Source organism: Artemia sp. Qi Xiang Cuo, chromosome 19 (genome assembly GCF_049724085.1).
Source record: "Artemia sp. Qi Xiang Cuo chromosome 19, ASM4972408v1, whole genome shotgun sequence".
Taxonomy (NCBI): Eukaryota; Metazoa; Arthropoda; class Branchiopoda; order Anostraca; family Artemiidae; genus Artemia; species Artemia sp. Qi Xiang Cuo.
In genome coordinates, this window is record NC_142812.1 from 33,032,644 (window position 1) to 33,045,746 (window position 13,103).

Here is a 13,103-nt window from a genome sequence, read left to right on the forward strand (position 1 = left end):
GTCAGTGCTTGTCCCCTCAACAGCTTATTGGAGTCATCAATAAGAATTGAAAATAACTTGCATAATTTGAAAGATTATTACTTGTGCTCACCAATTTTCAATTTGTGTAGACGCTTATTTGTCGAAATATATTGTGTAGTACACAATTTTCGTAGGATAAACCTTCACCTGCACCCGATTTTTCATTGTTAAATTTATTAACAATGACATTTAAATCTATTAATGTTGAATTCAAATCTATGAAGTAAACTTCATTGGAATAAATTTGAAAATGCACATTTTCAGAGAGCGGTTATTGCGGGCAAAATTGTTCATAGTATCCATGTTTTAAACTCACATCTACATTTCCTTCATTGAAAAGATTTTTGATGGTTTTTGATCGAAAGGTTTTTGATCGAACTGGATAGAGCCTTCCAGTTCGATCAAAAACCTTTCGTTTGATCAATGGGCTTTTAGGGTGTTTTTCATCCGTTAAGACCTAATTTCAAGAACTTTCAACTACGTTAAACAAAATGGCTATCTGGCTATCAAAATTTTGATTGGATGTTTTTGGAGAAATGGTGGGCATGAGAGGGGCGTTAGAGGGGCGTTAAACTCACATCTACATTTCCTGCATTGAAAAGATTAAATGATGAGATGATAGAAGGGTGAGAATTTTTATGTGGTAAATATGCCATTTCCTAGGAAAAGAAATCCTTTTTGGATCTTTGTATTTTCTTTTTTTTGGATGCTTTACCTTTCCGCGCTGAGTTGAGACTGATGAGTGATGAGGTTTTTCACACCCTTTTTAAGCCTTTTTCGCGTTGTTTCAATCGCTCTTCAAGGGATGGTGCGCTCAATCTGAGATTTTGTGAAACAATATCTTGAATTTCTTTCCCAGATCCCCAACCATGTAATGTAGAGGACGCAAAATCCTCTGCTTCCGGTGTAATATATGTTTTAGCCAAGGGTAGTGCAGAGTGAAAATGCTTAGCAAACCAACTGCCTAGACCGTACCTGGACATTGACAAACGACCCCTGCAATAGTCCATTCCTTGTCCCAACTTACGTGGTCCAAGAGTAGCAACATAGCAATCAATATCAGGACATACAAACTGAGTTCTATTAGCCATTTCACTGAATGGGTCGAAAATAACATGTAATTGCAGCCAAACCTTTTTTTATTGCTATTGTATCATCCAATTCGCATCTTAATGTTAACTGACAGAGCTCCAAATAGAAACTGTTGACTGGAATATAGTGAAGGTGCTTATTATTGTAGTGAAAAATGTGTTCATTAGAGGTTATTTGTTCAAGAACACGTAGGAGGAGAACATTGGTTTACCAACTCTTGATCTCTCAAGAAAATATGCGTAAAGAAATATACAACTGTACGAGGAGAAGGGGGGTAGATACACTGTAAAAATGACATAATTCATGCCACTAGCACTTCCTGCACTTTTACCATGGATTATATTATGTTTAAAACCAAAAACTTCTCTTAGATTATCGTTGCAAATAACCTTTGCATTGTCAATGGGTGAACTAATGCAGATTTTACCTCTTCCTTTGAATAATTTAATTGATAGGCACCATTTTAGGATATAAAATTTTTTGTTGATAGCGCAACACAATTCGTTCATAGTCCAAATATCCTTATATGATAATGTGACAAAGGGCTATTCATGTGAATTGATTTTTTCATTCTTTCGATCTTTAGCAAATGGCCAATCATGATGTCTAATTTTTATATCATATGTACGATCCTTTCTTAGGATATCATATGTATTTTTAAGAATGCAATCTACAAGAGCAACTTCATACCTTCCCTCAAATTTAATGGTAGGGGAGAGTTTTGTCCAAAAATCGTTCGTTTTATTCAAATCATCATAAAGAGGACGGAAACATTGGACAGGAATGTCACATAAAAACCTTCAGAAATTATGAACATCTTCAATGGGTATCCAAGAATCAAAATCAGAGTTTCTATCCTAGCCAGTAAACAAGCAACTGTAACTTTCCCTTGCGAGTACGAGTCTTTAATACCTTTTCAACTTGATATATTCCAATATTTCCAATTTTTGTAAATCATAGTCATAAGAACCACCAAGAATCTATTCATCTCTTATATGACGGAGAAGATACGCTATGGGTTTGTGTCTAAGACTTTTGACACTTTAAAAAGTTCAGTGCTCCACAAGTAATTCCCCTTTTCAAAAATATTTCTTGTACGATTGATTCGAACATAATCACCAACATTAATTTTTTTCTTCCACTTCCTTTCACTAGAATATTGTTTAAGGAAAAGTGTATTGTCACTATGATGAACTCCAAGAGGGCAAGCATTGAACAAAGATCGATGAGGACGTTGATTACAGATCAAAATAATTGTATCTAAATCATGAACAAATGCAGCTGCATTTCTCAATGTAATATACCTTGAAATTAAAAGTCGAATTGTTCGTATGAAACGTTCTTGCCAATGCCAACTTTATAGGGCTATGATTATGATAGAGCACAGTACTATATTTCTATAATACCCTTTTTAATTTTAGACTGACAAATTCGCTTCCACGATAGGTTTGGGTTTTGTTATATGAAGTGTATTCAAAGATGGATTCAAGGGCTTTAGCAACTTCATTGCATCTCTTTGACTGCAATGGAACTGCATATGCATAGTGACTAAAAACACTTATTGAAAGTAAAAATACTTGTAGGGTTTATTATATCGTCTTTGTAAAGCGTCTAGAGTCAAAAGATCTGCTTGTAATGTATGCAGAGGGTAAAAGGCTTTGGTTTTTTTTTTATAGTGGTTACCATAAACCCTATGATTTTTTGATGAATATTTGAACGTAAACGAGGTGTGAACCGTCCACTACCTTTTTGCGTACTACCGGGTGAGTCCATACGTCTTCGCTTTTGTGTAGCTACCACCGGCGTTGTCATCGAATCATTGTTTCTAATAGGTATGCTATTATTTTCCAAGAAAGATTTCAAATCATTATCTTCTGCCGTTAATGTTTTTGATGGACTAAGTTCTTTTAATTTCTTTAGAATTTGCTTATTGCTAATAAGACTTTTAGGAAAACTCGACGACTTAAGAAAGTATATAAACGACTATCAACAGATTCAACTCTTTTACTGTTTTTAATCAGATCCGAAGACAAATCGATTGAAATGTAACTCTTGCCCTGGATTATAACTTTATTCTTTTTCCTGTCAATTTGTTCATTTTCATCGAGGTAGGTCAAGAGTCTTTTACCTTGTTCACGATAGGATGGAGGAAACAAGTCTACAACACTTGTTAGTAAATCTCCTTTTTTCAGTGTTTCACTCTTTTCAGAAGCTTCATCAATTAATATTAATTAAACCAATTGAATTAATCAATGAATGACATTGAATGTGAGCGGTTTTTCACGATGTTTATGTTTTTCGACACGTCGAAGGGCATTTTGAAGTAAAATTAGTTTTTCATCATCGGCAACTGTTTAATTGTTAATAAATATTATCTTCAAAGTGCTCTTTTGGTGAAAGAGCAATCTCAATTGGTATCAATTTATAGGGTTTAGCCATTTCTAGAGAATAGGGTTTACAATTCCGGGGACAAGACGTTAAGTTTACTATTTGCTTTCTTTTTGCAATCTAGAGCACGTACAAGTGACCGATGTTGCTTTGTCTTTTGTCTAGCACCATCTGACAGTTGAACATTACCTTCCGTTAAATTTCAACAAAAGTTCTGACAAGAAATTAATAAATTTTTTTCAACGCCATGTTTGAGTATTGCTTTCCTAAGCCACGGTTTTGAATTGGCTATCAAGGAAAAAAATTGCCGATGTTCATGTATCTTCTTGAACATCATGACAGCGAATAAAGAACTTTTTTACAATTTACCGGTATATATACAGTAATTTAATTATGTAAGATATCAGTGACTAAACGCAACTCTTCGAATGTGTTTTGATTCAGGTCTAATAGAATGTAACCACAAGGTTTATAAGTAGCCTGATTGTACGCGGAAACTAAAGATTTGAATTCGCTAGAGTAGATTAGCTTGCTTAGAGTTATAAGAAAACTCAAATCACGAACAACTCTATAGATGATATAGTAAGTAAAATTCAAAATAAGTTTTCTCATACATTTACTCTGATGAAAAAGATTATAGAGCACAACAGTTACAAAAATTTTTCGTGATGGGACGGGCCGTGAATAATTGTAACGTTTCCTTTGACCATTCTTCAATAGATTCAGCAAAATCGTCAATAATCAACAACGATTTTGGCAAAATACTAGAAAACATTTCAAGTCCTTGTATGAATTTTATGCTTGGATGAATCTTCTTTATTTTGTCATAAGATTCTTGCCATATACTATAGCAATAATAGATATTTTTCAGATTCTCTTAAAAACATTTCATCATGGTTTTAAATCAATTTGATTAATAGCGTTGTTTTGCCGGACATGAAAGGTTCACAAAAAAAAGATCTGAATGGTGGTTTGAATTGATATATACTCCTCCAATATCAAAATGCCACTAATCTAACCTCAATCTGTTAAATAAATACTCAAAGGAAATGGAATATACATGGTTTCTTTAATGGAAATAAATGCACTACAAAATTAAAAAACAAACACTTGAATGTATTTACAATGACAGTAAAAAATAAGCAATTGAATATATTTACAATAAACATTTTAAAAAGCACTTGAACATGGACAATAAAAAATTATCACCCCTGAAGGGTGGGCAGGCGGTCAACATCCGAGAGGCGGCTTGCGGGCTCAGTCACCACGGTGTTGGCCGGCAACGAGGCCCGGGCAGGGCCCGTGGTCGGGGTGACAAGCAAATAAACACTTAAAAACACTTGAAAAGTACAGCTTTGCGCAACGAAAAAAAATATATTAAACACTGGGAAAAAATAGCAGTGTTGAGCTGGTGAAAGAATAAACAATCCTCCTCTCTCCACAGACGGCCCCGTACCTCCCCCCTCTTACAACTATAAAGGTTTCTCCAGATCGAGTTGTTTCCTATAATTTACAAATTTAACTCGATCTGAAGTAAAGTAGTGGCCATGTGGTAGTACCTGCACACCACCCTCGAGTACAGAGACTTTGTCCGGTATAGTGGACATGGCATTTCTCTCGACTCGAACTGTATAGTTTTTATATTTTAAAGAGCGAATTGCCATGACACTCACTCTCGGAACTAAATTATATTACATACATTCACAGGCAGCGCAATAGCGATGCCTAAGTAAAGAACGATGTTGGCACAATGTATTATCATTTTTTTTCTTGGTTTTAGACCAGGGCACTTCGTATCGAAGGAGTTGTCGTAGAAACTTCAGAAAGGCAACTAAAACCCCTTCCACACCCACCATTTCCCTAAATACATTCAATCAAAATTCTAAGATAGCCATTTTGTTCAGCGTAGTTGATTTCTATATAGAAAATATGTTTTTGAGGAGGACACTCCCCCATAACCCTCAGGGCAAAGGTTTTAATTTATGCCCTGGGGGCAAATAAGAACGATGTTGGCACAATGTATTATTTATTATTTTTTCCTTTAGACCAGGGCACTTCGTATCGAAGAAGTTGTTGTAGAAACTTCGAAAAGGGCTCATTCAATTGAAAATTGGAGTTGCTTTTGCCCTTTTTAATAGTCGAAACTGATTGGAAGGCAACTAACACCCCTTCCACTCCAACCATTTCTCGGAACACATTCAATATAAATTTTGAGATAGCCATTTTGTTCAGTGTAGTTGATTAAAAGATAGAAATTATGTTTTTGAGCAGAACACTCAGGGTAAGGGTTGTAAGTTTTGCCCTGGGGGCATATAAGGCTTTTATAGCAATTGTTGTCGTAAAAAACTTCCAAAAAGGCTCATTCGATTGAAAATTCAAAGGGCTAGTGCCCTTTTTAATAGTCGAAAGTGATTCGAGGGCAACTAACCCCCCTCTCATGCCCACCTTTTCTCCAAACACATCCAATCAAAAATTTTGAGATAGCCATTTTGTTCAACGTTGTTTTAAGTTCTGGAAATTAGGTCTTTGAGGATGAACCCCCCGCCAAAGCCCTCAGGGCAAGGGTTGTAAGTTATGTGCTGGGGGCATATAAGGCTCTTATAGAACGAGTTGTCGCAGAAACTTTAAAAAGGGCTAATTCGATTGGAAATGGAAATGGCTAGCGCCCTTTTTAATAGTCGAAAGTGATTGGAATGCAACTAACTCTTTCGCAGCTTAAAGTTCAGGAAATTATACCTTTGAGCTGGACACTCCCCCCACAGTTTTCAGGGCATGGTTTATAAGTTATGCCCTGGGAGTATATAAGTTTTTTATTGAAATCTTTGTCGTAACAACTTGAAAAAGGGCCCATTTGATTAGAAATTCAAAGGGCTAGTGCCCTTTTTAATAGTCGAAAGTGATTTGAGGGCAACTAACCCCCAGCTCACGCCCACCTTTTCCCCAAACATATCGAATCGAAATTTTTAGATAGCCATTTTTTCCACGTAGCTGAAAGTTTTGGAAATTAGGTCTTCAAGGATGACAACCCCCCCCCCCCACCGCCCACAGGGCAAGGGTTTCAAGTTATGCCCTGGGGCATATAAGGTTTTTTTTATAGAAAGCGATGTTGTAGAAACTTCAAAAAGGACTCATTCAATTGGAACCTGAATGGGCTAGTGCCCTTTTTATAGTCGAAAGTGATTGAAGGGCAACTAACCCCCTCTCACGCACACCATTTTTCCAAACACGTCCGATCAAAATTTTGAGATATCCATTTTGTTCAACGTATTTGGAAGTTTCGGAAATTAGGTCATTTAGGATGATAACCCCCTCAAAGACCTTAGTGCGAGGGTTGTAAGTTATGCCCTGGGGGAATATAAGGTTTATATAGAAAGTTGTTTTTGAAATTTCAAAAAGGGCTTATTTTATTGGAAATTGAAATTGCCCTTTTTAATAGTCGAAAGTGAGTAGAGAGTAATTAACCCCCCTCTCAGGCCCACCATTTCCCAAAGAAAATTCAATCAAAGTTTATAGATGGCCATTTTGTTCAACGTAGTTGAAAGTTCTGCCCTGGGGGCATATAAATTTTTATAGATAGAGTTGTCGTAAAAACTTCAAAAGGGGTTCATTCAGTTGGAAATTGAGAGGGCTATTGCCCTTTTAAATAATCGAAACTGATTGGAGAGTAACTAACCCCCCTCTCATGCCCACCATTCCCGCAAACACATCCAGTCAAAATTTTCGGATAGCCATTTTTCAACGTAGTAGAAAGTTCTGGAAATTAGGTCTTTGAGGATGACATTCCCACCCCCAGCCCTCAGGGCAAGGGTTGTAAGTCATGACCTGAAAGTATATAAGGTTTTTATTGAAATCGTTGTCGTAGGAACTTCAAAAAGGCTCATTTGATTAGAAATTGAAAGGGCTAGTGCCTTTTTTAATAGTTGAAAGTGATTGGAGAGTGACTAACGCCCCTCTCATGCCCACCATTTCTCCAAAAACATCCAATCAAAATTTTGATAGCCAGATAGCCATTTTGTTTAACGTAGTTGAAAGTTCTTGAAATTAGGTCTTAACGGATGAAAAACACCCTAACAGCCCTTGATCAAACGAAAGGTTTTTGATCGAACTGGAAGGCTCTATCCAGTTCGATCAAAAACCTTTCGATCAAAAACCATCAAAAATCTTTTCAATGAAGGAAATGTAGATGTGAGTTTAAAACATGGATACTATGAACAATTTTGCCCGCAATAACCGCTCTCTGAAAATGTGCATTTTCAAATTTATTCCCATGAAGTTTACTTCATAGATTTGAATTCAACATTAATAGATTTAAATGTCATTGTTATTAAATTTAACAATGAAAAATCGGGTGCAGGTGAGGGTTTATCCTACGTAAATTGTGTACTACACAATATATTTTTACAAATAAGTGTCTACACAAATTGAAAATTGATTAGCATGAGTAATAATCTTTCATATTATGTAAGTTATTTTCAATTCATATTGATGACTCCAATAAGGTTTTGAGTGGACAAGCACTGGCTTATGAATATAAAACAAATACTGACGTCACTAATATTCTTAAAGATGCGACAAATAAGGATTTACATTTAGTTGGGAAACTAAATCATGAGGTATTTAATATACCTCAATGGCTGCCTTCTAATGTAAAGATTGATATAAAGCTACAACTCCCACCATCCAATTATATTATGTGAAAACTACTGAACGCTGCAAACGATGATAAAGTCTCAATCACGTCGGCAATACTTCATGTGCGAAAACAAAAAGTTATGAGTTCTGTTGCTTTGGCAATTGAAAAATTAAGAGCTGCAGGAAATAATATCAAACTGCTCGTGTCTCATACAATCACGAAACAGCGCGATATTGCTACAGGTACGCGAACCTATACGATTCGTCATTTATAAATGGCGAAATTCCCTCAAAATTGGCATTGACTTTTGTAAAAAGTCCTAGAGCTGTTGGATCATGGACAGATTCCCCACATAAATTTAAACTGTTTGGACTCTCGTCGCTTGTGTTTAAAGTAAATGGAATTCCAGGCTGGACTGTTCCATTATGCTGAACAAAATAACTGTCTCAAAATTTTGATTGGATGTGTTTGAAAAATGAATGGACTTGGAAGGAGAGCTGCTTGCCCTCCAATCTCTTTTGACTCTTAAAGAGGGCACTAGGTATCTTGATCTCCATTTGAATTCACTGCTTTAAAAGTGTGTATGATATTTCTAGCCATTATAGAGTGGCACTGCCTATGGTAATACTTGTGTGCCCTTTTGAAAACCTGCACGCGCAGAGTTTTTCTTTGTAGAATTGAAACTCATTCTAAACGTTCCCTAAAAGTTTTACCTCTTCAATTTTAAAAAGAGCACTATAACTTCCAGTTTCGAATTAAATGAGCCCTATCAAAAGTTTATACGGCCACCTATTCTATAAAAACCTTATATGCCTTCGGGACATACCTTACAAACCCTTGCCCCCTGGTTCTGAGGGGTTATTTCAACCCCAAAGGCTTTTTCTTATGATCTTTAGACTATTTTGAACAAAACGCTTATCTCAAAATTTCTGTCAGGTGCATTTGGGAAAAAAGGACATGGGTAGAGCTAGTTTCCCTCCTATGACTTTTGACTCTTAAAAAGGACACTAGGACTTCTGATATCCAACCGAATGAGCCATATCTGAAGTTCCTAAAACCACCATTTCCATAAATGCCTAAAATTTTAACAATGGGAAACTAATATTAACTATAGCCCTTGCCCTGAGGGCCGTGGAGGGGAAGGTTGTCATTCCAAAAGGCATAACCAGTGGAACTTCAAATATGCATAACAAAGTGGATATCTCAAAGTTTTGATTGGATGTGTTTGGGGAAATGATTGGCGAGGTGGAGGGGCTCATTTCCCTCCAATCGCTTTTGACTATTAAAAAGGACACTAGAACATTCCATTTCCAATCTAATAATCCTCTCCAAGGTTCATAAGACCGCCCTTTCCATGAAAACCTTATATGCCCCCGGGCATAACTTAGTACCCTTGGCCTGAGGGGTCTGGGCTGAGGCTAATCTAAAACACATAATTAAAGGACTTTTCAAGTACACTGAACAAACTGGCTATCTCAGAATTTTTGCTGGATGTATTTGGGGAGATGTTTGGCGTGTGGGGGGGGGCTGATTGCCCTCCAATCACTTTCGAATATTAAAAAGGGCAATAGAACTTGTAATTTTCAATAGAATGAGCCCCTTTTAAAGTTTGTACTAGCCTATAGCTCCTACTATGCAAAGTTCCCTGGTCTTAAGAAAAAAAAACATGAATTCCTTATTACCAAATTAAAAGCAGCAGCTGTTGATGATGTTATTGTCCAGTGAATACAGAGTTTCCTTTCAGAACGAACACAAGTTGTAAGAGTTCAGCTATCTCTAGCAGACGCCCAAGTGTGTTTATGAAGCTCTACAAGGCACTAGTTTGCCCACGCCTAGAAGTTGGAATGTCCTTTGCTTTTTTATATACTAATAATCTGTTATCTTTAACTTCAAACTCGAAACAAATGCTTATTTGGAATCACCATAAAAAGTAACTTCTTCGATTTAATCTTATAAATTTTTGGGTTTTTATTCTTTTGTTATTGGTACGGTTGGCTATTTACTTACCATTCATTACTATGAACAATTTGCCTTTTCTGTTTTTAACCCAACTGAATCATTTGTAAAAAATGTTTGTTGAAAACTGGAAAGGGGTCACTACGTCACAAATTAGAAATTACGCCAAAATGTATTGGCAGGCAGCTAATCATGGGTCAGCACACTTATTTTCAATGACTTTTCCTTATTCTGTTCTGTTTCCTTTGGTTTCCTCATAATTACTTTATAGTCCCAAATTGCTAATAGGGGCCATAGCCTCCCTGTGGGCACCTATAGAATCTAACTGAATATAAATTCAGTGTTGGTCAAGTTTTACCGGTATTTCTAAGCTCTGTTGTGTAATAATTATTGAATTCCTTTTGATAATATAGGCCAAATCGAAAATGTTATGTATGTAAAAGTCTGTTACAAATTATAAGGACATGTGTGTACATTTATAGAAAAAGCCGTATTAAGCTTCCCCTTTTCCAAAGAATTGTATTACAATTCTGACTATTTTCAGGTTTTGTTCTAAGTCATTTAGCCCTCCAAGAATAAAGTGCAAACTTATGGGGTCAAGCCTCACTCTGAAGAAAGCATATATCTTGTCTCTTTGCTCCTCATACTCCTCGCAATCCAATATTAAATGTTCCACAGACTCTTCTTCCGAACAAGTCATGCAATTGCTGTCTTCACCGTATAATCTAGCTCTGTAGTTATTCGTGCCGCAGTGACCTGACCTCAATCTGAACAGTAGGCGTCCTTCGTGTCTGCTAAGATTTTTATAAGTTGACTTTTCGAACTTCCAATGGAGCTTGCTTGTAAAAAAAAAATTGCCAGTCTGATCTCTCACATTCTCAAAGCTTTCTCGTAATACAGCTTCACGCACACATTCCAATTGACTGATCACTATGGGGGTAGAGCCATTTCGAATCATTCCTTCTGTTGTTGCATGTTTGGCTTTGCTATCTGCCAATTCATTTCCTATTATTCCCACATGTGATGGAACCCACTGCAATGCTACTCTCCTCGATTCTATCAACATTAACAACTTTGAATAACATTCAGCTATTTCTCCTGATTTGTACCGATCTGCCTGGAATGACTTAATGGCAGAAATCACAGCTTTAGAGTCAGAACATATCAATATGCCAAAATATTCCTCGTGCACGTCTGATAATGAAAACTCAAGTGCTTCTGCAAGAGCTACTGCTTCTGCTTGGAAAACTGATGCTTTACTGTGAAGTTTAAACTGTTTTGAAACATTCATTTTAGGGACAACAAATGCAGCACCAACCATCCCTTCATTTTTTGATCCATCTGTATAAATGTCTAAGTATCCTTGATACTTTTCTAACTTCCATATCCGGAAACAGGTATTCAAGTTATTAGTCTGCTTAAAGTCCAAACCACATACTACAGATTTCTCTTTCCAAGGAGGTGGTAGCATCACTTGAGGTACTCTTAACATTTCAGTAGAATTCAGTTCAATTCCCTGAGGTTTTGCAATGCTGTCCCATTGATCAAATTTATTTGCCTGGAACCTCTTATTTTTGGGGTTTGCAGTGAAGATTTTTCCTTGTTTTATAACTCTTGACTTCAAAGGGTTGGTTTTATCAGCTATCCATAATCTTTGCAAATACTTCAATACACTTATTTTCCTTCTAGTCTCAAGTTCCGGTAGACCATTTTCAGATAGTAAGAATATCACTGGTGTTGTTTTTCTATCTCCAAAAGCAATTCGAACAGCAGAATTTTGTATTACATCTAGCCTTTTTAATGTTGAATGCGGTCCAGACCCATATATCACGGAAGCATATTCAATTTTGGGTCAAATATACTTCACATAGAACTCCAATAATATATCTGCCTTCATCCCCCATGAGTATGAAGTGAGCACCTTCATAATATTCAATCTCTTCATACATGCAGCCCGAACCATTTGAACATGTTGGTACCAATTCAGTTTGTCAGTAATTACACACCCGGGGACCTTAGTCTGTTTCACGTACTCAATAGGATTACCATTGAGATAAAGTATGGGTAAGTTCGTTATTTTCTTTCTAGTAATCATCATCATCTTAGATTTGTGAGGGGAAAATTTCAAATCAATTCCCTCGGCCCAATGTTCGATTTGTTGTAATGTGGATTTTTCAACCTCCATGGTCTCTTCTAGTGTTGTTGCTACTGCCCAAAAAGAATTATCGTCAGCAAATATCATCCCTTTCGACTCTCCAGTCTCAATTGGTATTTCATATTCTGCAATATTATAATAATCAGGACCAAGTGCTGATCCCTGTGGAACCCCGCGTCTACTTCGTAATATAATCCTAGACTCTACAGAGCCAACTCTAACAGTGACTTCTTTTCCTGTCAAATAGTTCTCGGTAACAGCTAATGTCGTTCCTCTGATTCCAGCTTCCATGACCCCACTCAATATCTGACGATGCACCATTGAATCAAAAGCACCATTCACATCCAAATGGACAATAACCATAATCCATCCGTTCTGCAATGCATAAAGGGCATCTTGTTTAAAACAGAGCAGGTTTTCAACTGTGCTTTTCTTTCTCCTGAAACCACACTGGATATCTTTTAGAAAACCCTTCATTTCTATCTCCCAATTTATCCTCTTTTTTATCATTCTTTCACAAACTTTACCTAGTACCGGTAACAGTGTGATAAATTGATAGTCTTCTATTTTTGACATATCCTTACCAGGCTTAGGTATCATCACGGCCTGGCCTTTTTTCCAAATAGTAGGGAACACTCCACTCTTCCAAGCAAGGTTCATTACTTCCAATAATGCATCCATCCATTTATTAGGCATTGCTTTCACGAATCGTGAATGAATCATATCAGTGCCTGGGGAAGTATCTGCAAGACTCGTCACAATATTTTCCAACTCTTTCATGGTAAATGGCTGGTTATAGGATTCATCGTTACCAACTTTACTAAGTCTTCTTACTTTTGCTGTTGATCGTGCTACCTC

The 13,103-nt window shown here is 36.6% G+C and overlaps 2 protein-coding genes across 2 annotated transcripts in view; both read right to left on the bottom strand.

Moving 5' to 3' along the window:
* The window catches only part of LOC148940751 (uncharacterized), a 115,424-nt gene extending 105,276 nt beyond the window's left edge, over positions 1–10,148 (bottom strand). The window contains exons 1-2 of the mRNA XM_089105062.1: positions 10,142–10,148; positions 5,061–5,182 (exon numbers count right to left, since the gene is read on the bottom strand). Coding sequence (XP_088961188.1) covers positions 5,061–5,182; positions 10,142–10,148 — 129 coding nt within the window. The remainder of the gene's footprint in view (positions 1–5,060; positions 5,183–10,141) is intronic.
* A 435-nt stretch (positions 10,149–10,583) lies between these two features.
* LOC148940752 (uncharacterized) lies at positions 10,584–11,582 on the bottom strand. Its single transcript, XM_089105063.1, has one exon. The coding sequence runs from the start codon at positions 11,580–11,582 to the stop codon at positions 10,584–10,586; it is 999 nt and encodes a 332-aa protein (XP_088961189.1).
* Positions 11,583–13,103: the final 1,521 nt, after the last annotated feature.